Below are 24,631 nucleotides of genomic sequence, written 5' to 3'. Positions count from 1 at the left end.
CTCTGCAGTCCCCAAAGAGAAAAATTTGTCGCTTAGCAACTAAAAATGTCACTAAATAAAGACAAAATCATTAAAATGGCAACACTGATCATCAAGCGCCATGTAAATGAAACGAAATTTCTCAATAGCAATGAAGGTGCATTCTACACGAGTAAAATGAGTGTCTATTATGAAGAGATGTGCAGGCAACGCGGCAAAAAGTGGTCTGTGAACAAAATTGTTGCTGCGTTTGCATCTGAGGAGCATTCTTGTCATGGATAATGCATTTTACCACTCCGTGAATCATCAAAGTGTGCCACAAAGGCTTTCTCTGATGAAAAAACAATAGGTAAGACATTCATGATTGTCTGTAATTTAAAGGTGGCTGTGATATTTAGGTGCGACAGGCAGGGCATAAAACTATATTCTTGTAGGTAATTTATCTTTGCCCAACACCAATTTTAAGTTTTGTTCTGTCACCCAAAGGTACAACGTTCCCACTCTTACCTTTGGCTGCAGTGCAGAGAGTTGGTGTCTGTATCAGCCAATCAGCTCATCCGGTTTTGCTCAACCAGCCAATCAATGCACGCGTGACGGCCGAGGCAATAGTATCGCCAAAAGTGATCATCGCAGAACACGTACCAGAGTAATTTCAGCTCCCGTTTTTGGTGCATGTTGCCTCTGCCATTTTGAGTGTGCATATTTACTTCTGCAAAATGTTCCCAAAGTTTGGCACATAAAACCGCTTGGAAAGTAGCATTATTTCACAAAGCTGAGGGAAACAGCCTGCAGTGGGCCACCCACTGCATGGGAAAGTGACCTGTATTCTGGGGCTTTCTAGGCAGTCTTGTTCCCCGACACTGGATGCACTTATGTGGCAAGCTCTGGTGTTTCAAACGGCCGCAGCCCTGGCATTCTAACCCCCGTATTCTCATACGATCTTCCCCTCAACTTAGTTAACCACAACACTGCCCCATGACTGAACAAGATATTATGTTTCTCAAGAATTGCCGTGGAACGTCAATGAAGAACAGTGACCACTTCTGTCGACAGGTGGCACTAATATCCACTTTCTCCTGTCGAGGAGGCGGGCTGAGTTGAGGAATGTTCTATATGGAAGTTGGATTGCTGGCCAAAAGGGGATTCATAGAGTGCTTGAGAAGTTGGGTACTTTTTGAAGCAGACACACGGCGTATCATATGGAAACGAGCTTCAAGAGTGCCTGTTCGTAGCGAAAGAATACAGAAGTGTGCAAAAGTGGCAAAAGGGAAATGGAAGATCGAAGCCATTCTCACAGAAGAATGCAGAATACAATAAGAAGGTTCTATGTATGCTCTAGGGGAATTCTAGACACCATATATGCAATGAGAATAAAATAGCACACTTCACATTTCTGAGTTTGCATGTTTTCACTGAAGTTTGCATTAGCAAAAACTCGTTTTTATGCAGTCAATCTTGGATGTATCTAACTCGGATATATCGATTTACTGCTTATATCGGATATTTGTAAAATCCCTTCAAAAATCCCATACTAAAGTATAGTGATGTGCTACGCGAACATTGACCTACCGTTCACCATCACATTCAATATATATAATGAACACTGCCCCACGCTGTGCCCCTGCAAGTGCGGCACGCAAGAAGAGGTGTGTGGACTTTTTAGGGTGGTTGAAAAACGAGAACTAGTTCCAATAGGAAGTCAGTTCCGAAACCTGATACAACAGTCAGCCTGGCTCATTGCCCACGTATGAAGATCGGCTGTTTACCAGCGATTGTAACGGACATACAGGCGGGCACATTCACACGCGATTCGCAGTACAAGTACACTGATGGCGGCTCAGTGGGTATCCACATACAAACTAGTTTGCTTCCGAAGTGCATCCATTTTTATGTAATCTTGAACAAACAAGCACAACAAGCCCTTTGTGTAACAAGCATGTGACGCCCCCTCAGGCATAATCTTCGCTGGCCTGCCAGGCTCGGTGGCCTGCCAGGCTGGGTAGGCAACGTTGGTCACCGCACCCAATAAACACCGAAGAGCACAGCTGCTCGGCGGTCAGCCATCGTTCATCATCACCATGCTGCGGAGTGTCTGTCTAACGGAGGGTGCCTCGAGCCCTCTCTCGTTCACAAATCTGGACGGATCGTGACTCTTTTATATGTGCAAGGCGCATCACACTCTTGCGTCCAGACATAGCGTGGCGTTTTAGGGTTAGCGTTGCGAATACCTGTAGTGCCAGTGACTTGCAATGTTTGTGAGCAACAAACAAGTCAACTTTTGTGCATTCGACAAAGCCTTGGAGAAGCAAATCGGTAATCTCGGGAAACGGTCCAAAATGTACGGAGACCTCAAATAAGCTTTAGATAAATATATTTTATATTTCTACTTATCAATATACTGAACTATTTCATGATCCTCTTCTAATTCAAAATATCCTGGATCGACTGTGTGATACAAGGTGGCCTTCTTTACAGAGCATTTCCAAGGTGAAATTTTATAAAGCATGCCTCTGTAGACTCCAATTTTAAGTTTCAGCTTTCTTCTTAAGAAAAATTATATTTTGCAGAAAGATGCAAGTGCCAGTTGTGTGGTGCAAATAAGACATAATTAAAAAAAAAAGAATACTGAAATATGAAAAAAAAAAATGGATCCACAGGGGCATAGTTTGGGACCTTGGGACCTCCTAATCATATAGGGCCCAGGAACAATAAACTTTCTTGTAATTTCGGAATGGCAGCTTTTCTGATTAACCATAGCAATGTGAACTTTCGAAGAGACGTAATTCTTTAACCCTCTGGCAGCCCATGCCATAAATATACAGTGCCATGAACAAGTCCCAAATGGCGGACGCCGTATATTTAGAGCTGTATGCATGTTTGAAAATGTGGGGATGTAAGGAATCGTGTCAATACAAGTAATTATTTTGTGTGCCCTGAAGTCTCTTCATTTTCATTCCATTGCTTTTTTGCGCTGGCGTTTCAGTGACTGCTTGCGCATCCATGCGGTGGTTAGTTTTGGTTTCATCTTGTGGGCTGTTTCTGTTCATTGCACACCTAAATACTGATGTCCACCTGGTTTCTAATTTCTCAAAGGGTCACCGCTACATGCTCACCCATCTGTTGCTTACAGGGGTGCAATTACATCTGTTCACAGAGTGTCACTAGTATATACAAATGATACCGTCATATACAAACAACATTGCCATGCCTGCAATTCTTTTCTCGTGACTCGGCTCGCAAAAGCTGAGAGCCCCTTGCTCGCAACGGAACGAAGGATTACTGCAAGTTTCTGACTCGTTTGGCTTCTCAGACGGGCGCACAACCATCGAGTTTTCTTACATGCACTCACATACACAGTTCGATTACGCGTGCACGCAGAGCAACCAATGCGCATGCAGAGGTTGCTCTGCTGCAAGTGAGTCAAGTGGCGATTCCTCTGATGCAGACTACTGCCCAAGTGCCAAATCAGAATATATATATTTCAGTGAATGTACTTTTTGTTGTTATTAAAACTATATATCATACCTGCCTAGTTTGGAGAAACTAAATCTGGGAGATCTCCAGACTCCAAGGGGGCGGGGGATCAGTCAGTCGGCCCCCCGCCCCCGACGTCTATATTTTCAAGTACCGACAGGATAATTTCATTAAAATTTTATTTACAGATTTACATATGACCACATAAACATCATCATTTCTGCAAGCATTTTGTTGTTGCTGACTTTGCCTCTAAAAATTCTTTAACATTTAATTAAATTCTCGGATTTTACGTTCCACAACCACCATTTGATTATGAGGCCTGGCGTACTGGGGAACTGCAGATTAATTTCGACCCCCTCAGGTTCTTTAACATGCACTCAATGGACGGCACCCATGGGCGTTTTACATTTTACCTCCACTGAAATGCGGCTGCCGCGGCTGAGATTTGATCCGGTGAACTCATGCTTTGCAGCGCCAAAGCCACTAAACAACCACGGCGGGTGTTCAAAAATTCTTCACGTAATGTTTGATTGCAACAAATATCTTTTCTTTCACATTTTGCGAGGAGGATGTTTCCTAGTGTCTTATCACACATAGACGAGCGGAACTGCGTCCTCCTCTTTTTCACAATGTTAAAGTGCCACTCGCACTCTGCATTGTTCTGTAGTATCAACAAAATACCCAATGTCACTTCGGTTAAGCACTACATTAAAATACTTCATACTTCTTGCGCTCGCACTCCTTGCTTTAAGCCATTACTGAATGTAGGCCTACACAACGCCAGAGCAGCTGACGCCGAGAAGAACGATGGAAAGTCTAGTGTTGCTAGTTGTGGAATGTGGCGTTCGCTTGCTAGCTTAATTAGACTAAGGCCACTAGGGCCCCCAACAACCCCGTCAGTGTAAAGAGCGGCACTGCAGTTAACGAAATAGCACATGTATAGGCTTTCCCTACTACTTTTTTAACAATGCCACATGAGATGAACTTCCAAATGGATTTTATTTTTGCCAATGTGACCTAACAAAGCGCTGGACGCAGATAGAAACGGGGCACAACTGCAATTTCCAGGAGATTTTCCGGTCAACCGTACAACCTAAATAAATGGTCCTAATCCGAGTCTCCCAGGGGAGACTTGGCAGGTGTGATATATGGAAGCCCATCTGTATTTATGAATAAACAATGCATGTTTACCTACGAAAATATTTTTTTTTTTCACTTTATGGCGACTAAAAAATTACGGTACATTCATTTTGAAATGGGTCAGTCTGAAGGCTTTAAATATGCAATAAAAGAATTCGGCCCTGGGGTGGCACATAGAGCAAGAAATCGACCCTGAAAGGGTCAACAGATTATTCTATAATGATAAAATGTGGCACCCAGCCCTTCACTGTATTGCTCTAAACATGCCTTCCAATTTTTATTAATATTCAACGAGCAGTTCAGAAGTTTACTTTCATGGGTTAATACAGTGAGAGTAATGGTGAAAAGCGATTAAGTCATATACATACGCCTTGAAGCAGGGATCTCCAGAGAGAAGTGTCATGCTGAGTGACAACTGCAGGATGGAGTTGTCTTGACGGTGCTTGGCATCGTAACCCTCGAGCAAGTACCGCCGTGAGCAGAGACCTGCACCGGCAAACTCTACCAGGTTGAGGTCTGCAAAGCCCAGCTTCTGGAAGGACCTGCCTCCCTTGACCTCCTGTTATGAAGAAGGCAGCAAATGTGTTAAGGGACACAACAGAAAAACACTAAATTATTGACTGATGAAGTATCACTAAAAAACTAGTTTCATAAAAGGGGGAACCCGGGTTATAGAATGGTAAAAAAAAGGCAAAAACATTTATTTTGAGAAAAATGCATTTTAGGAATGTTTGCAACTTCAAGCACCTGCGCTCCAATTATTAATGCTGATTTCAATCGGTAAACAGGAAAAAAATCGGTTTTCAAAATGCCACAGGAGCCACGAAATGCCCTATGCCAAGGTAAACTTGTTCAAACTTCCTGGGCTGTGCCGCAGCAGCAGCCGACCACTGCCAAAATCTTGGGCTCGTTTTGAAGCTGGTTTCTTTGTGTGTATTTTGCGCCGGCTCAAAATGGCGCTGCTCAAACAGAACGACTACTCTTGCCGCTTTTCGGAAGAGTGCTTTTGGGCCTCTTATTGGGCGGAGCTTACACGCGCAAAGCGATCTCCTCAGCGCCTCCCAATGGCTGATGCGACCAAAGCGGCCATTTTGTTTTTTATTCTTGTTTTGCATGCACCACCATCTTCACTGTTGCCAGTTTAAGTGGGTTGTCGTTGTCTGCTTTCGCTCGTAATCCCAAGGCTGACGCACTGTCGTTTCATTTTGTGGCGTGTCAGGAGATACTCGCCTAAAGAAGACGGGTCAAGCTTACAGCACGAAAAACAAAAAGATAACCAAAGCATCAATGGAACGAGCCTGAAGATTGCGGACAATGGTGCGCTGCTCAAATGGCTGGCACAAACAGTACGGCTGTAAACACCTGTTGCGTCCGAAGCGGCACATTCTACCAGCACCGTTGATTCTACTGGGCCTCTGCAGATTGACGACATTGGATGGTCAGCCAGTGTGTCCAGTGGCATCCAAGACTGCACTAATACGACATACTATTTAGTACTCAGTGGTAGAGTCGGCTGATCGTGCAAGAAGTGCAGCGATATTGTCTGAAAGAGTGTGGCATCACAGTGCGCAACAGAATGCAAATTCATACTGCTAGTCACAAAAACTTCATAAGTCAGAAGAGGAGCATCTCATTCACCAGAGTATTAAATTTACTGCTCACCCCTCTCCTAGTCAGATCAGCTTCCTGGACATGACGGTCCACATAGAAAACAGAAAACTGAGAACGACACTTTACCGGAAGCCTACGGATAGCCAGCAATATTTAGGCTACAACAGTCATCACCTGCGACACTGCAAGCAAGGAATTTTTGTTGGACAAAGGAAATGAATAAGAAGAAGCTGCAGCGAAGACCACGATTATATCCACTACCTAAATGACCTTAAAACAACGCTAGCAGAAAGAAACTATCCACAAGTTGCTTTCGATAGAGCTTATGATGTCGAGTCAAGATTGGAGACAGTTGGAATTAGCGAAGAAACAGCCTACACCAGAACCTGACAGACCGCCGGCCTTTATAACAAAATATCCTAATGCACTCCCAAACATAAACAACATCCTACGAAAATACCACCCAATATTATCAAGTAACGAGCGTCTGAGAAAAGCGTTCTCGGATGTACCGCGGGTTACCTCTCGCCGCAACAGGAACTTTAAAGAAATGTTAGTGCACGCAAAAGTCAGCCAACAGCATTCCCCCTTAATAAAAGCATGTTGTCGCCCTAAGTGCAAAACCTGCAGGCACCTTCAAAGTGACATTAAAATTAAAAGCACCGCAAATAGTTATACACATAAACTCAAATCTAGCTTCACTTGTACAAGTTCGGATGTGATTTATATGCTTGAATGTTCCTTCTCTAAGAAACAATATATCGGTGAAACAAGACAATTCTAAAGGCCCTTTTTCTAAAGTTGCATCCGACTATAGTGACACATATACCACAGGCCCTGCCTTCTATTTTTTTCCCCTCCCTTTTTTGCTGCGCTGTGCAGTTTCGCCGACAATGTCGCACGTGAACTGCTGCATTTGTCTTGTTTCACGCAGTGCACAATTTTGTTCACTGTGCCCGAGAATACCTGACTAGCAGTATAAGTCAGTGCTACACGACAAACACGAGACAAACACAAGCGGATTACAGAGCATGATCGCTAACACAGTAGAAAATCGCGTAGTTCTGTTGTCTGCACGCAATTGAACGAGGTAGGAACAAACAGACAAAGCTTTTGAAACGGAAGTATACGTATCTCTTACTACAGTACGAAGTAAAACAAAAACAATTTGTCTATTGAAGCAACAGATTACACAAATAACAGATGTTGCTTTGAATAATTCTCGAAGCCCCGTGTCACTATGAGCGACGTCACAGCATATACATGTACATCGGCGTACTTGAGCAAATACATCACCTCTCTGGCTGGGAGCGCGGCGCCCGCGAGGAGAAGGGCAAACAACATTTGGTTTGAAATTTCAGCTCTTTCCCCAGTGCGTAACAATGTAACACGTAGCAGACATGATTGTTAGTGCGCATTGTATGCACTGCGCTTGTCAGCACAAGATGGCCAGACCTGGTGAGGGGCCCTTGAGCTATTGGAAGTTGGAACTTAGTGGCCCAGAAGTGATTTGGGCATAGTGCCATTAACTACCTTGAGTTAGTGTTCCAGTTATAACTTCTCATCCAGACCACAGTAACTGATAAAAACTGCTAAACATAGTGTAGTACAGGTTCCACAGTTTCTGATGAGTAATACAGATGTCACATTGCCACTAGCAACCACAGTGTTCAGCCAAAACAAACCTAAACTTCGGCAAAAAGTGAAGCTGGACTCAATTTGAAAAATGGTTATTAGTTCAGAATAAAACAGTTCAAGCGTATATGGAGACACACACGTAGTAAAATTCACTAACTTAAAAAATAACTACTAGTTAAGCTTTGCCTTTAAGAGTGGAATGTGATAGCATTTAATGATCCCCAACTGCTTCTCGCGCTTCCTGGCAACTGCAGCTTATGTAACCAAAATGTTTACCAGGATACGCTGGCAGCGAACGCTATGCATGAAGGCGAGCTTTCTGGTAGAAACGTGGCCTCCTGCGTGGGCCGCGGATGTGCAGAGACGAGCGCAATTTCAATGGTGGTGCAAGGAACTGGGCACGCCGCTCTATGAATGGCAGAAACGCTGGAAAAGGGGTTTGTGTTTGACTTTCCATGTAACAGAATTATGTTTTCTTGTCTAGTCAAATTACAATCCAACGCTATCATGTCTGCAGGTTGTGTGTATGTCGTTCCTTCTATTTTTCTGATGCATTTTACTTTAAGAAGTTCAATTAGTTCAGTAACGTCTTGGCGCTACATGGAGGGTCTGCGTGATTGGATGTGTGTGGTTCAGACTGATTTTTCACTCACAAGATGGCTGACGCTGGACACTGACGCTGAATTTTCTGCAACACAGGCACCTTAATGCTATCGCGTTAAAACAGGCATGGTGCAAGACTTAGGAATGCATGTGGAGCAGGGATCCCCTGGTGTAAGTCTAGCATTCTAATGGGTATGCTGCAAGACTTGGAAATCCAGTTATGCAATGCAGTTTAAAGCACATTTTAAGCTGTTGGCATACGTTAGTGGTGGCATGCCCAGCTGCCATGCTGTGGACCCCAGATGGAATCTTGAGGAGGGAAGGGTTTGTTTCTTCCAACCTGAAGCTGACTTTGAATATGACCGTCACCTTGTGCACTACATAATACTGGACCAGGCCAGACAAAAAGCCAAAACAGCTATCATTGCAACACCATTGTATCCAAACTGTTGCACTGAAAGAAAAACAAAGAATGAAAAAATAAAAATAAAAGTGTAATGGGAGAGGATATCATGAGGTCACGTACTTTCCTGATGGAAATTCGGCAGATACAGGGGTCCAACTCCCCAGTGTTGGCGTTGGCACTCATCTTGCATGTGAAGACGAACTTGGAGTCCCATTTCACGCAGTGGTTGCAAACCTCCTCCCTGGTGAAATGACAAAACACAGCAAGAAAACTATTTCAAGTTTGCTAAATAGCATTCGAGCTCTTCAAAAGTCAACTATGATTTAGCAGCTGTCCGGTCACATGTCTGAACACATGTTTCAATAGTTGAAGTGCAATGATATGGCCTAAGGCTAGAGTGAACAAGTGGCCAGGAGTGCAAAGTGGGACAAAGAAGAGTTAGAAGGCTACATGCCCTGTGTTAAGTCTATAGAGGTGCCACTGTAGGTAGCAATGTGGCTGCTTTCGAAAACTCTCAAGAGTGCCCATGAAATTCCTGCTTCTCACTGCAGACTTAATTCTGCAGCAGGATTTTTCATTTGTGGAATGTAGGAAAATATTTTTGTGGGGCCAGTGATAGGAACATGATTGCTCTTTCAAACAGTTAGTGTGCAAGCAATCTTGGAGTTTAAGATGTTACAAACAAAGTGCAAAACAGAAGCGTTTGTTCCATGGCAGGATGACTCCAAAGGCATGGGTAAAAAGTGCAGTACTGTCGATTAGGTACGCCTATTTCTTGCTTACTTCTTGAGCTTCCAATTTGCTTTCATTCCTCAGTAGCATTTTTAATTCATAAAGAATGCTTTCTATTAAGAATGCTTTTTATTAATTACTTCTCTCCACCTTGCGGGTTTCCGCAGAACTATTATGTCAAAGAATGTTTTCATGGCAGATCAGTTTTAGTACACTAACATTACCATATTTGGGAATGTGAAGAAAGGTATGTTTGTGTTTCCACATAAAAATTCAATTCTGACATTTGAGACTGTAGTAGCCACAGGCCTGGCTTGCTGGCAGAGGCAAAAGAAGTGGGATGCATCCCACCAAAATTTATATTGATTTACTTGGTTTGATATCCTAAAGCAACACTACTTTGACAAGAGGTCCACAGTGGAAGCCTGCAGATTATCTTGACCACTTTGGGTTCTTAATGTGCGCTTAAATCTACACCTGGTGACTTTACCAAATAAAGTAGAGTACCAAAGACATATACAAACTAGAGGAATGCACTAGAAAGCCATCAACCTGAACTTGGAAGTCAGAAGAGTCATAAAAAGGGGCAGGCAAAAGAAGGGCCTGCAGACTTCAGCGATTCCTCTGGTGCTGAACTGAGTTACTGTGACAGCAGGAGGTCCCACAAACATTACATCGCCATTTTATGAAGAATTATTTCCTCACACAGCACATGTCACCCTTGTTTGCTACAGTATTGCCTACTGTGGCCTCCAGAATAAACACAGGTACCACAATTAACAGAGTCTGTGTGGGACGCAAAATCTTGCACCTAACCTAGCCTACCTCTGCATCATGAGAAAACCCCTCGATTGCACTCTATGAAAAATGATTGACATACATGGAAAGTTCTGTGCGTAATGTTCCTTTGCAGATATCTAGCTTTTTTATTTTGCCTTCGTATAGTGTGATTCCTGTCTGTTCCTTTGTAGCACAGGTGCCTTGCAATTGGAAGCCATGTGTTCATTAATTTCTGTACATGTATCTGAAATTTAAAATAAACCTTCACTTGAAAGTCAGTGCTTGTCGGTCCTCTGTTAATAGTCTTTTGTGTGCTTCTATGTTACCGTCACTTCGATGTGACGGTAACATAACATTTGTGTACTTCGTAGCTACTTATGAGCCAACAACATACCACGTGTTTTAAATTATAGTCGGATACAACCTTAGAAAAATGGGGGCGTTTACTCCTCCGAGGCAGATGCACACGTGCCTCCACCAACGGGCACGCACTCTCAACTGACGTCATGAGCCGGACAACCGGTGACCTCGCCGTCGGAGAAGATGGCCGCCCGAGCTTCGAAGTGGGCCAAGTCGGGTCAGCTGTGCGCGTCAACCCCTCGTCACAGTGAATTCCCAAACTGTTTGATTGTCTGTCAAGCCAGAAATGTTACTGCGAGCTTACGATGCCGTATTAGTGCCACGTGCATTTATTCTAAGCCGTGATCCGGCAAAGAAACATTGCATCGAGCATCGCTGACGCTGCCCACACACATTCTGCGTGTTTGTTCCACGTTTTTATTTCGCTCTCGAGTGAAGTTACAAAGAGAAAAGTTTGCCAAATTCTGGTGCCTATTGTCAGCGGCGGGTGTGTTCGTGTACTGTGTCGCTGCGTTTCTTGTCAGACGGGATGAAATGATGGAGCAAAACCATTCTCAGGAGAAATTAGAAAAGCGTGCGCGCATGAAACAAACCTACGAGCGGACATCAGCGACAACAAACTCCAAGGCAGCCGCGTCGGCAGACAGAACTTGGCGTATCTTTATCAGCCACACTGTTAGCACAACAGCACACTCAGCCACACTGTTGGCACAACAGCGCACTCAGGCCTGATCACCCAGTAGTCAATGAGTGCTACACGATTTCCAGGAACCACATGCTGCCACGGAGAAGCCATTAATAATTCATCGTGATCCACCAAACGCACATCCGATGCAAAGTCAACGTGGAAAATGTTACATAAATCAACTGGCGGAAGCCCCGGTACCCTTCCAAAATGTTTCCAGTGGCGTGCGGCAGAGGGCAGCACAGGAACATGAAAAAGGCGGTTTACCCCATGCCTTGCGCCAACTGATTCCAACTTGCACATGTGAATTTCCTAATTTCTTCACCCCACCTAACTTTCCATTGTCCTCGACTGCGCTTCCCTGACCTTCGCCCCCAATCTGCAACTCGTATGGTCCACCAGTTATCTACCCTACGCATTACATAGAATGCCCAGCTCCATGTTTTTCCCTTAATATCAACTTGAATATTGGCTATCTCCGTTTGCTCTCTGATCCACACCACTCTCCTCCCGTCTCTTAAAATTGCACCTAACATTTTTTCTTTCCATCACTTTTCGCACGGTCTTCAACTTGTTCTTGAGCTTCTGTGTTAACCTCTAGGCTTCTGCCCCATATGTTGGCAACGGTAGGATGCAATGATTGTACACTTTCCTTTTCAACGACAGTAGTAAGCTCCCACACAAGATTTGGTAATGCCTGCTATATTTATTTGTTTATTTACTTATTTATGTATTTATTGAATACATCTGCAAATTTTTAAAATGACCCACTTGATGACATTAACCTATACAAGCTCACCAAGTTGGTAGTTGATTAGGAGCACGTCTAATCAACGTAAATCGAGATCTAACAGAAACAAAGACTTGTCCTCACAACAGGCACAAATGGAATTGCAGTAGTGTGCGGCTTGTGCATCTGTGTCTACTTCCTTGTCCCGCTTACGCAGCTTTTTCTTTCCATGTTAGGATGCCTAGTCATAATAAAATGTGGTCTACACATTTGTCAAAGTCGCTAAGCAACCATGAGAAAGATGTGACAAGGAGATGTGCCTTCATAACTGTAAGTCACCATATCAACATAAAAACCATTTCTAGACTGCACACACCATATTTAAAAATTTAATCTAATGCATGTAGATACCAGTGATTGATCGCGAAGCGAAAGCAAATATGCCACGCTTTTAGTAGCGAGAAATCAATTGCCACTTACGGAAGTGCATCCAATGACAAATACGCTTGAATAAATTTTTTTTAAAAATGCATTTCAGCCAACTAGCCGAAGTAGCTGTCCCATTGCAATATGTACATCACTGATTGACTTCTTGTACCTGCTCCGATTATTGACACTTCCGCACAGCCATACCGCATTCTCTATAGACACTGGCAGATCCAGAAAAAGAAGGGGAGGGTCCTGCGCCCTGCCCGAGACATGCGCATATACTCAGTGCTGTAAACACAGTGGCTGTAAAAAAAGTTTCCTCCATTCAGGTTGTTGCCTTAATACTAATTTTTCTTGCCAAAGCAATTTCTTGACTTCCAGAATGCAATATGACCACTTCTTAGAAATTCTTCTCAACCCTGCGCTAAATCGCAACATTAACCACAGAATCGCGATGAAGCGGCACTGGTTAAACCTAGTGACACATAGCCATTACAAAAAGTCTGTGCTCGCCAGTCACAGGAGTGGTGGGCGGCAAGTTGTTGCAGAATGTTCACCGTCTGTATGTTCATGCTAGAGACCTCTTCGGCAACTGCACGTGACACCATATGCACAGCCCTAAACTGGCAAGCCGTATTGGCGGTAATTGGGCCCATGGGCACTCAGCCGGCAACTAATGAGAATTTCGCCCACTATGCTCATAAAGCTCCAAACTAAGAAGGTTGTACGTAATGCACACTTTGCGACGATGCACACCAGCTGCATGGCGTGCCAGCAACAGGCAAATGTGAAGTGTCCTCGCCGCCACGGCCATCACATTCGTTAAAGCAGATATTACTTCAATAAAGCTCAACACAGAGCAAAATTTTTTAAAAATTATGGAACGTGCCAAAACCACTTTCTGATTATGAGGCACGCCGTAGTGGAGGACTCCGGAAATTTCGACCCCCTGGGGTTCTTTAACATGCACCTAAATCTAAGTACACGAGTGTTTTCACATTTCACCCCCATCGAAATGCGGCCGCCATGGCCAGGATTCGTCCCGCGACCTTGTGCTCAGCAGCCCAACAGCATAGCCGCTGAGCAACCACGGCGGGTACAGAACAAAATTAAGCATTTTCTTCTAGATTATTCAGAGCTGGTGCACGTCGGCACAGGCAAGGCGCAATCACCGCGATAAACAACAATTCAATGCAGCACGTACCAGCATTTTCGTAACGGCACAGTTTGGCGCTATTGGCGCAGTACTTCCATCATGGCTGGGGCTGCATGATGCTCGTGTGCCCCAATTTTATAATTATTCAAAAGCTTTATGCCAGAAGTTATTTTCAGCCGTCACGGAAGCACCTTGCACATCTTATTGCCATTTAGTGAGTGCCGACGCCGGTGATGCCCCCAAAAAGCTCTGCTTTGGCCGGTTCTGTCTTACATCAGTCTTTTATGAATGTGCCGGTGCAGATGACTAACATGGCACCTTGCGTTTTACCGTAAAGTTTTGAGGTGAGGTTTCACGCAAGGACAAAATTTAGATTAATATTTGGTGCTTTCAAAGCTTCTCTGTGTGGTGGCTTCCAACTGCCAGTCCTTTTTATTTTTCAGAGTTCAGCAAGGCACGCATGTGGTTTTGGAATATTTTGGAGCAGACGACACAGCGGTAGCCTCGCATTTCTTGACATCACACAATCCATGCCAGAAATGGTGGTCGCTGTTGATAGGAGAGCCTTGGAGACAGCAATTATAAATTAGAATTATGGGTTAAAACATGAATTGACAGAGCTTCTTTTTTTGTCTGTAACCATATTGGCCCCTTTATTTTCAGTTACAACGCTAAAATGAGAATAGGAGAGAACCATGTCGTGGCTCTTCCAAGCTTCTTTTTTGACCACGTCCCTCTGTAATGCTCATTTCATGTGAGGGTACTTATATAAGCAAATAAATAAAATATTCGTGGGGCTGCAACATTCATATGGGGACGGATTACCAGCGAAGCTGCTTAGGCTGCATGTACGAGCTGCATACATTATAAAATCATTCCTTTTTCATACGGCACCACACTACACCGACACAAGCACCACCGCAGTAACCGCACCTTCCATGCATCTGCTGCAAGCGCTGCTGCAGCTGTGCCGGCACCTCCGATGCGTGTGACATTTTAACCACAGAAGCGCAGGCCATGTGCACAAGCACCGGGGCCCCACTCTTTCTCTTCTCAATATTCATCAAACAGGATTTAAAGCAAATAAAGCACATAAAGGCGAACTTGCTACACTGAGTGCACTTTTATATATATATATATATATATATATATATATAGTGTTTTTCTTACAATGCCGAATTTGTGTGGCTCTATTAGGAACCCAAAATATTTAAACTTATTTTTGGCAGTTGGCGGAGCGCTTGAAGCCTGCTTCACCTCTGCTGCAGGTCGGCCCGGTATTGCACTATATCCAGAATTGGCCTACGTATTCCTGTCCCCGCACCATGATACAAACGTAAGCCAGCCAGGGTAAACCCACTGGGAATGCATGCGGGGGATGCATACGAGGGCTAGAGCAAACAGCTTCGCTGTAATAAATGGAAGCAGAAGTCTACAGTAACATTCACTTCTCATGAAGGGGGCAAATGGTAGATATTGCTATATATTTGGCCTGAAGTGGGTAGGCTGAGAGTTGCCATGTCTATCAGAGCAACAATGTTTCTATTTCATAGTGATAGCAGAAGTCAGAGGGAGAAGTAGCCATAAACTGTAGCTTTTGAGGTAATGAAAATAGCATGAAGTAATTATGCCAATAGGCTCAGTGGGACTTAATGAGAAATGTTGTGCCTGTGCATGCAGCAGGTTCAAACATAAGTATAAGCAGCCGGCATTTTCCAGGGGTTGGAAGTGAAGGTGTACTAGACATTCAGCTAGTGATAGCTGCAAGCTATGGACAATAAGATGATAAAAACTTGCACGCTGCCAGCATTTTTGTGACGTCACAAGATGCAAGAGTTCTGATTATCAGGCGCTGATATCGTTGCAAGTTGGGTTTCCTCTCATACCGACAGTGAGTGTCACTAAGACCTTCCTAAGAGGACAAAGAACGGGGACAGCCGATATCTTGTGGAAGCCACGCAAGCAAAGTGAAGGCTGGAAGCAATCCCATATCTGCGAAAGTCTTGTACAACCTTGCTAGGGTCATGAGCAAGTACAACATTCAGATGAAATTTTTAAGTTCTCAAGCAGGCTCACGGTCTGTCTTTAGATTGCTGCAGATGGTGAGACTAAACAAGAGTGCAACAAAAAGTATGTCGCCCTTTTTGTTAGGTGACCCCCTGTAGCATAACATATGAAATATCAATATACTGTGCTATGAAGTAGACAGACAATGAAGTCACAGAAAGAATAGGAAAAATCAACAGTTGTATTTAACTGAAATAAATAAATGACAAGTAAAAGAAAAATTAAAGCAAATGAAAAGACAACTTACTGCCGGTGGGAGCTGAATCCACATCTGCCACAATATGCATGCAGTGTTTTACCATTAAGTTACCATGGGACTTTCAACTTCCTTCAGTATTTGGGTATATGTGCCAAATATGCACAAGATTAGCACTGGAAGTGTTAGCCAGCACCCCTCAAGGCGAGAAAATGTGGGTTTGGCTCCCACTCGCAGCAAGCTGTCTTTTGGTCAAAGTTAGTCTCCCCTTTGCTTATTATTATTTTACACTTCAATATAAGTTAATTTTCTCCATGCTTTCTCTAGTCTTATTGTCTGTTTGCTCATATGGTAGTAACTAACAAAAAAAAAAGAAGATACCCAGTACCATCATCATCTCACTCATTGCATGCAATGTCCTCAACTTTGGCAAGTTTGATGCCATAAGGTAGCATATAAGGGTTTATTGGCCAGTCCTTTGCTCCTAAGTTAACACACTACGGCATACTTCCATTAATTCAACTCCCACCGAAGGACTCGGTCAGCACTCATGCATTCCTATAGGCCCACGCTTTTGTTCTTGTGATCCTAAAATTGGCCTCACTGATTTTAATTTCCATTTTATATTTCAACATCTCAATTTATAATAACAGTTGATTTTCCTTATGCTTTCTATGACTTCATTATCTGTTAGCTGCATATGGTAGTAACTAACACTAAATTAACTGACTCGGCTCCCTTTTTCTCACTATAATGTGGGAAATGCTGTTATCAGCCAGACTGACAGATGTGTCAATGATCATATGAGGGGACATTTTACCAATGTGAAAAAGTAAGCAAACACTTAGTTGTAAATGTTAACTCTTACATTTGGAAGGCACCGTAACACATAAATATTCTTAGCAAAAGTTGGAGATAACAAGCTCATTCGGAATGCTTTTCTACGACTTGATACCCTTTGACTATACCAGAATCATTTCCATCCAATGCAACTGTGCATGAGCTTCTTAAGGATGCGAGAATATTTGAAATAACAGATTATTATGCATTCAATTCAGTCCTCGAATCCAATAGCCATTATTTGTAAAAGGAAATATTTATGTAATTGTTTTCGAGACCTTCACATCATTAAGTACTCACGATCAAGCACAAAACTGAAGCAAAAAATGCAATTATTTTATCCTAAACATAGAAGACAAAAAACGAGACCTTACGGAGTCGGACACTCCACTTCGCTCAAGGAGCCAGACTTTTCCACTTAAACCGTGATCATTCACACACAAATTTTGCTCAGACATAGTATTTGGCAATGGGTATTGTTTTGTATTAATTATCCAACCTACATCTGTGTGCCCTCATATATGAATAGACACGACAAATTTCAACATTATCTGATACAATAGTGGCAACATCTGCCATGACCATTTTAACAAAAAGTGCTTTTTTCACCTTGCCATCTCCGCAATCAACTGGTGTTTATGATTTAGTCTCGAAGGTATACATAGATGCTAACAGACTCCCAGGACTACCTTGCAAAACTTCACTTTGATAATTCACAACCACGTATGCCACAAAAAATCTTCAGCACACAAAACTTTCTAATGCTCGATTCGTGCTTTTGATAAAGTGTGCTTCATAATGGGCAGAGCAATGACAAACTTGATAATGTTATGAATAGTAGGATGGGAACATGCAATTTATATCAATGGTGAAAAAGGATGTTCATTATTCAAATTCCAGTTGATATTCCGTTCACTTCTGGTACCGTTTAGTCTCAAAAATCACTATTCGCACCTATCCAAAACTTCTGCATTTGCATGCATGTGCGCGCACACACACACACACACACACACACACACACACACACACACACACACACACACACACACACACATTTGAAGTGAAGAAGAAAAAGCCCCTTCAAATGTTGAGTCAAGAACCTGACTGATCAATGTTGCGTCTTGCATGAAGTGAAAAATTCACATCAGTGACGATCCGGCGAAAAAGGGTCACTATCAAAAAGCAAAACAATGAATGCATGATAATATCTTAAGAATGTTTTCTCCAACAGCTGTGAGTAGGGTCTACAGATTTTTTTTTTGTAGTGTTTGTCATGACACTGAAGTTTTAAATTAAGTATGCATATCCTAAAAAATAATTATTTCGATATAAACACCCTTTGAATCTAACACACTCCTTTCCTCCAGACACGAGTTTGAAAAAAGGAGCTTTTAATTAATGGTGATTTGTGTCCCAAATCTGCACAGTGGGCAATGCGAGATGCCAAAGTGGAGGGCTCAAGGTCGGCTTAAGAGCATTTTTTGGCAACTCGACATTCTTTAATGTGCACAGAGGCTTTAATGGCTTAAGGCTATGGGCGCAGCTCATTCGTGTTCGGAGGGTTGGAAAGGCAATGGGAGAGAGTCAGAGAGGCGCACGGAGATGGCAGGAAAACTAGCGCGCGGTGGCTGTTGGAGCAGCGGTCCATCTTGCGGCGGCTCGAATTTCTCATTTTCTTTTTTTTTCTTTTTAGGGATTTCCCATTTCACTACATTTTGGCTCGGACACCCAGCAGCCAGACTTCATCGTTATAACCGATAATGCAGCATCGGGGCATTGTAGTAAGCAGGTTATTTCACCATGAAACACAAACAAAAGAGGACGGTGCTGCAGCTTCTCATTGTTATCACCAATATACTGTTGAAACCGGTATGGTTATAAGTGGGTTTGACTGTATTCACAACCCCGAGACGAGCTTCTCATTCCAAGCTTTATGTTCTTACTACATTAGGTAAAGAAACAAGGTGCATACGAAATTACTGCATCCATGGGAACAGTCCAAAAATAACTGGCACGACTCGCAAGAGCAAATAAGCTGCTGTACAGAAATCCAAACAGAAAAGGCACTCTCCTCGAGCAGGCCACACAAGAATAATAAACAATGTGAAGCTGAGATGGGCACAGCAGACAGAAAAAAGCCTTCTCCAATATTTTGAATACTAGGCATTCCAGGCCACTGGCTGCACTTGTGAGAAAACAAGCACGCACAGAAAGTGAATTTGTATACAAATGCACTTTCAATTTTTTGCCCGATTCTAGTAAAGTGAACCCTTTGAGTTCACTAGAAAGATAAGCACCCAGTCCTGCTAGATGCCAGTCTCTTGCAGGCATCTTCATTTCACATGTTCATTGCTATTATACCTAAGGTTTTAACTAGTATGTGTATATCACGGTTACAAGAAACCCCGTTTCTTGTAAACCCCGATGAAGATCGGTCCCCCGGCCGAAAATGTTGAAATTAAACACTTGTTCTGTTTACCTTGTAGCACCGCATAAGTTATATATATATATATATATATATATATATATATATATATAGAGAGAGAGAGAGAGAGATTTATAAGTGATTTATATATTATCAGACATTGTTTAGGATATCATCGGCCTTAGTGACATTAGAAGAACTGGTGAGGCTTATACATTGCTGAATAACATGCATGTCCTCTGCAATAGAGGTCTCCTAGATAAGAAGCAATACGGGGTAGGATTCCTAATCCATAAGAACATAGCGGGCAACATTGACGAATTCTACAGCATTAATAAGAGGATAGCTGTAGTCATAACAAAACTTAATAAGAGGTATAGATTAAAGGTAGTACAAGCCTACGCTCAAACACCCAGACACGATGAAGAGGAAGTAGATCAGTTTTATACAATATAATATAAATTATGGGGTTTTATGTGCCAAAACCACTTTCTGATTATGAGGCACGCCGTAGTGGAGGGCTCCGGAAATTTCGACCACCTGGGGTTCTCTAACGTACACCTAAATCTAAGTACGCGGGTGTTTTTGCATTTCGGCCACCGTAGCCAGGATTCGATCCCGCGACCTCGTGCTCAGCAGCCTAACCCCATAGCCACTGAGCAACCACGGCGGGTCGATCAGTTTTATGATATTGAATTAGCGATGAGTAAAGTGCAAACTCGGTATACTGTAGTAATGGGTGACTTCAGTGCAAAAGTGTGGAAAAAGGCTGGTGAATAAGCAATATGCACCTACGGCGTTGATTCTAGGAACTCTAGAGGAGAGATGCTGGTAGAATTCGCAGAAATGAATAAGCTAAGAATAATGAACACATTTTTCAAGAAGCGTAGCAACAGAAAGTGGACCTGGAAAAGCCCTAATGGTGAAACAAGAAACGAAATTTATTTCATACTTTCTGCAGATCCCAGCATAGTGCAGGATGAAGAAGTGATAGGTAGGGTAAAGTGCAGTGGTCATAGGTTAGTGAGGGCTAGGATTCATCTCCATTTGAAGAGAGAAAGAGCAAAATTCATCAAGAAACAGGTCAACCTAGAGGCAGTAAGGGTAAAAGCAGACAAATTCAGGCTGGTACTTGCAAACAAATATGCAGCCTAAGAACAGAAAGATGATGATGACATAGAGCTAATGAATAAAACCGTAACTAGGCTGGCTTCAGAGGCAGCAATTGAAGTGGGAGGCAAGGCACCAAGGCAACCAGTAGGCAAGCTCTCCCAAGTAACAAAGGACCTAGTAAAGAAACAACAAAGAATGAAAGTGTTCAACTCAAGAGATAAGATAGAAACTGATCAACAAGGCGAAAATCAGTGATATTTGAAATTGTAACGTGAGAAATACTGAAGAAGCCGTAACAAATGAACGCAGCCTGAAATCAGTGAGAAAGAAGCTTGGCATAGGACAAACCGAGATGTATGCACTAAAGGATAAGCAGGGTAATATGTATCACCAGCAATCTTTACGGTAAAGTAAAAGGAGCAAAATAATTCTGTACTGACCTGTACAGTACCCAGAGGACTCAAGATAACCCCATTAGAAACAGTAATAAACAGGATACAGAAACTCCTCCTATAACTAGCGATGAGGTCACAAGGACCTTGCAAGACATGAAACGGGGAAAAGCAGCAGGAGAAGATGGACTACCAGTCAATTTAATCAAAGATCGTGGAGACATAATGCTTGAAAATCTAGTGGCCCTTTATACGAACTGTCTATCGATTTCAAGGGTCCAAGAGAACTGGAAGAATGCCAACATTATACTGATCCACAGAAAGAAAGGCTTTGAAGAATTGAGAAATTATAGGCCCGTTAGTTTACTTCCAGTATTATATAAAATATTCACCAAGATAATCTCCAGTAGAATAAGGGCAACACTGGACTTCAGTCAACCAAGGGTAAATGCGGGTTTCAAGAAGAGATACTCTACAATGGATGACATCTATGTCATCAACCAGGTAATCGAGAAGATTACGAAAAGGCATTTGATTCAGTCGAGATATCATAGAGGCATTACATAAACAAGGAGTACAGGATGCTTAAGTAAATATTTGGGAAAGTATCTGCAGAGATTCCACAGGTACCTTAATTCTCCACAAGTAGGAAGATACCTATAAAGAAAAGGGTCAGACAGGGAGACACAATCTCTTCAATGCTATTCACTGCGTGCTTGGAAGGACTATTCATGCTATTAAACTGGGAAGGTTTAGGAGTAAGGATCAGCGGCAAATATCTTGGCAACCTTTGTTTTGCAGATGATATGTTCTATTCAACAACAATGCAGACGAATTACAACAAATGATTGAGGACCTTAACAGAGAGTGTAAGAGCTGCAAAGTGAAAACGACAATGAAGACGGAGAAAACCGCGTTCACCGTGGCACGAGACCGACGTCATCGCATGCGCCGGAGCGGCTTGAGAACGTCCTAACAAAGGGCTGTCACTGAATAAACGGGCGCAGTGTTCCCGTTCTTGTGTGGGCGTTATTATGCTCCTGGTCGCCCGGCCGGATGCCGTTCCCGCCCGGTAGCAGTCATTCCAGTTGAGTTATAACAGTGGCAATGAGCAACGAACCAGCACCTTGATGACAGCGAAGACTCCTGCCATGGCGTACCAAGTTCCACAGTTCAACGACGCCAAGCACAAGTGGTCGTCGTACATCAGAGTCGAGTAGTACTTCGAGGGTAACGACATCATCGACGACACTAAAAAAAGGGCGCTTCTCATCTTGGCACTGGGCTCGAAGCCTATCGACGTACTGAGTGGGCGTTGTGCCCCGCGGAAGGTGAGCGAGTTAACCTATGCGGAAGCGGTTACCATTCTCGAAGAATTTTACGCACCCCCGCCAAATGAGATAGCCGCAAGTTTCAAGTTCTTTACCCGCATTCAAAGGGAAGAGGAATCAGCTCAACAGTTTATCATGGAGCTTCGACGCCTGGCTGATAAATGCAACTTTGGGACCATGTTGAACCACCTACTACGAGACAGGATCGTGTGCGGAATTCGTGGCAGTGACGTGCAGAAGGCACTGCTTTCTCACCGGAAACTGACATAGCAGGAGGCAGAAAACATCGCGCTTGCAGCAGAGGCTGCACGACAGGGTGTTCAGCTTATGAAGCCGAAGGAACCGAAAGAAGAGCCCGAGCTCCACAGACTAGCGGGCGATCGACGGCAGCGACAGGCAGGAAAAACCTGCAGTCAGGCGAGTGGATCGTCTAAAGGCTGTCATCGGTGTAGAAGCCGCGAGCACGGTGAGGCGACTTGTGCCTTTAAACATGCCAAATGTTTCAACTGAAGGAAAAAGGGGCACCTAGCTGCCGTGTGTCGATTTAAGGAAAAGAGACCGCACCAGAGCTTGGCGCTGAGCAGCGGCTCAATGGAAAATGCTGAAGCCAGTATACAGTTGTATACACTAAAGCCGCAACCAACGGCAGACAACGGAATCGTTAGCCCGGTACGACGCAATTGTTGCTGCGGCGGAGTCGACATCGTGATGGAAATTGACACCGGCTCACCCGTGTGCGTGGTGTCCTGGGACGTCTACTGTCAACATTGCACAAGCTGGCCCTGCCTTGAAAAATCCAGCTTGAAGTTGTCATGCTACTTGGGTCCGTTGCCTATAGTCGGGAAGCTAACGCTCCCAGTTTCATACTGCGGCACGACTGTTACGGCGTCACTGACCGTTCGCGTCTCCGGACAGAGCCTGTGTGGCCGTGATTTCATCCAGGCGCTGAACAACGAAGGGGCTGCGGTTTTGAGCGTGTCCAGCATTAAGGAGCAAGGGCTAAACTTGCAAGCGATCCTGTGTGAGTACGAGGACGTGTTTGCACCTGAACTGGGTCTGTTCAAGGTTCCGCCCGCTCATCTATACATGAAGGAGGATGCGGTTTAAAAGTTCTTCAAAGCCAGGCTACTTCCATATGCAGTGCGAGAAAACGTTTCTAACGAGCTGGACAGGCTTGTTAAATCCGGAGTGCTGTCCCCGGTGGCCCACTCGGAGTGGGCGACGCCGATAGTTCTGGTAATGAAAAAAAAACGGAACAGTTCGATTGTGTGGTGATTACAAGCTAACGGTAAATGCCAGCAGTGTGACCGAGCAGTACCCTCTCTCGGTAATCAATGACCTTTTTGCTGCACTGCACGAGGGTGACGTTTACAGCACATTGGACCTTCGAGATGCCTACAACCAGGTTCCCCTGGATGAGCAGTCAAAGAAGCTGATGGTCATTAACACACATCAGGGATTATTCTGCTTTAATCGCCTGCCGATTGGTGCGTCTTCTGCCCCAGCTATCTTTCAGCGAATAATGGACAGCCTCCTGAACGGTTTGCCGGGAGTCCAGGCGTACTTCGACGTCATTCTGGTTGCCGAGAAGGGGAATGACAGCGGAAAGAACCTCAAGGCAGTTCTCCAGCGCTTTCGAGAGTACGGCGTCAAGTTAAGGAAGGACAAGTGCACCTTCAGGGTGCCTAAGGTTTCGTATCTTGGCCACAAGATCAGTACTGGTGGGCTGCAACCTCTGGAGAAGAACATGGATGCTATCATGAAGGCACCAACACCCAAGAACGTGAGCAACCAGCGTTCCTACAAGGGTCTTCTCATGTATTACAGCAAGTTCCTTCCCAATATGGCCAGTCTGCTATCACCGCTCTACGATTTGCTAACCAAAGATTGTCGCTGGAATTGGGGTTGCAAACAACGGGAAGCGTTTCAGAAGTAAAAAAAACACTTTATGCAATGCCAAAATGCTCACTAACTTTGATCCCTCACTGCCGCTGCGCTTGGAGTGCGATGCGCCACCCAACGGAATCGGAGTGGTACTGTCTTATCGCATTGGCAACGTTGAAAAGCCTATGGGTTTTCGTTCTCGAAGACTTAGCAGAGCGGAAAGGCGTTGGCCCTAGTGTTCGGGGTATCAAAGTTTCGGGACTACCTACTGGGAAGAACATTCACCTTGATCACAGATCACAAGCCGCTGGTGTGTCTATTTCGCGAAGATCGTCGCACGCCCATAATGGCTGCCGCAAGAATTCAGCGTTGGTCCCTGCTGCTGGGAGCATACCAGTACAAGATAGAGTACAAACCTGGCTTGGACAACCTGAATGCAGACGCACTCAGTCGGCTTCCTCTAGAAATCACCGAGGACACATCAGAGGAGCTACACAATTACGTGCACTTGTTGCAGCAGCTGGATGACATGCCCCGTTCGTCGCAAGCAATGAGACAATTGACGGAGAAAGATCAAATACTTGGAATTGTCAAGTCCTATGTGCTTCATGGTTGGCCAAAGGAGCGCAAAGCACCCAATCTGCGGTTGGACCCGTA

The 24,631-nt window shown here is 43.9% G+C and overlaps 1 protein-coding gene and 1 non-coding gene across 11 annotated transcripts in view; one reads left to right on the top strand and one right to left on the bottom strand.

Moving 5' to 3' along the window:
- LOC135906541 (early estrogen-induced gene 1 protein) overlaps positions 1–24,631 on the bottom strand; it is a 103,081-nt gene that overhangs the window by 54,709 nt on the left and 23,741 nt on the right. For all 10 annotated transcript variants that reach the window (XM_065437994.2, XM_065438008.2, XM_065438010.2 and 7 more), the window contains exons 3-4: positions 8,975–9,095; positions 4,965–5,155 (exon numbers count right to left, since the gene is read on the bottom strand). In XM_065437994.2, the coding sequence (XP_065294066.1) occupies positions 4,965–5,155; positions 8,975–9,095 (312 nt within the window). The remainder of the gene's footprint in view (positions 1–4,964; positions 5,156–8,974; positions 9,096–24,631) is intronic.
- LOC135906804 (U2 spliceosomal RNA) lies at positions 14,853–15,037 on the top strand. Its single transcript, XR_010565841.1, has one exon. It is a non-coding gene; the product is annotated as a U2 spliceosomal RNA (small nuclear RNA).

Source organism: Dermacentor albipictus, chromosome 1 (assembly GCF_038994185.2).
Source record: "Dermacentor albipictus isolate Rhodes 1998 colony chromosome 1, USDA_Dalb.pri_finalv2, whole genome shotgun sequence".
Lineage (NCBI taxonomy): Eukaryota > Metazoa > Arthropoda > Arachnida > Ixodida > Ixodidae > Dermacentor > Dermacentor albipictus.
The sequence above is the reverse complement of the archived record's forward strand: the minus strand, read 5'-3'. Positions and strand labels throughout refer to the sequence as shown.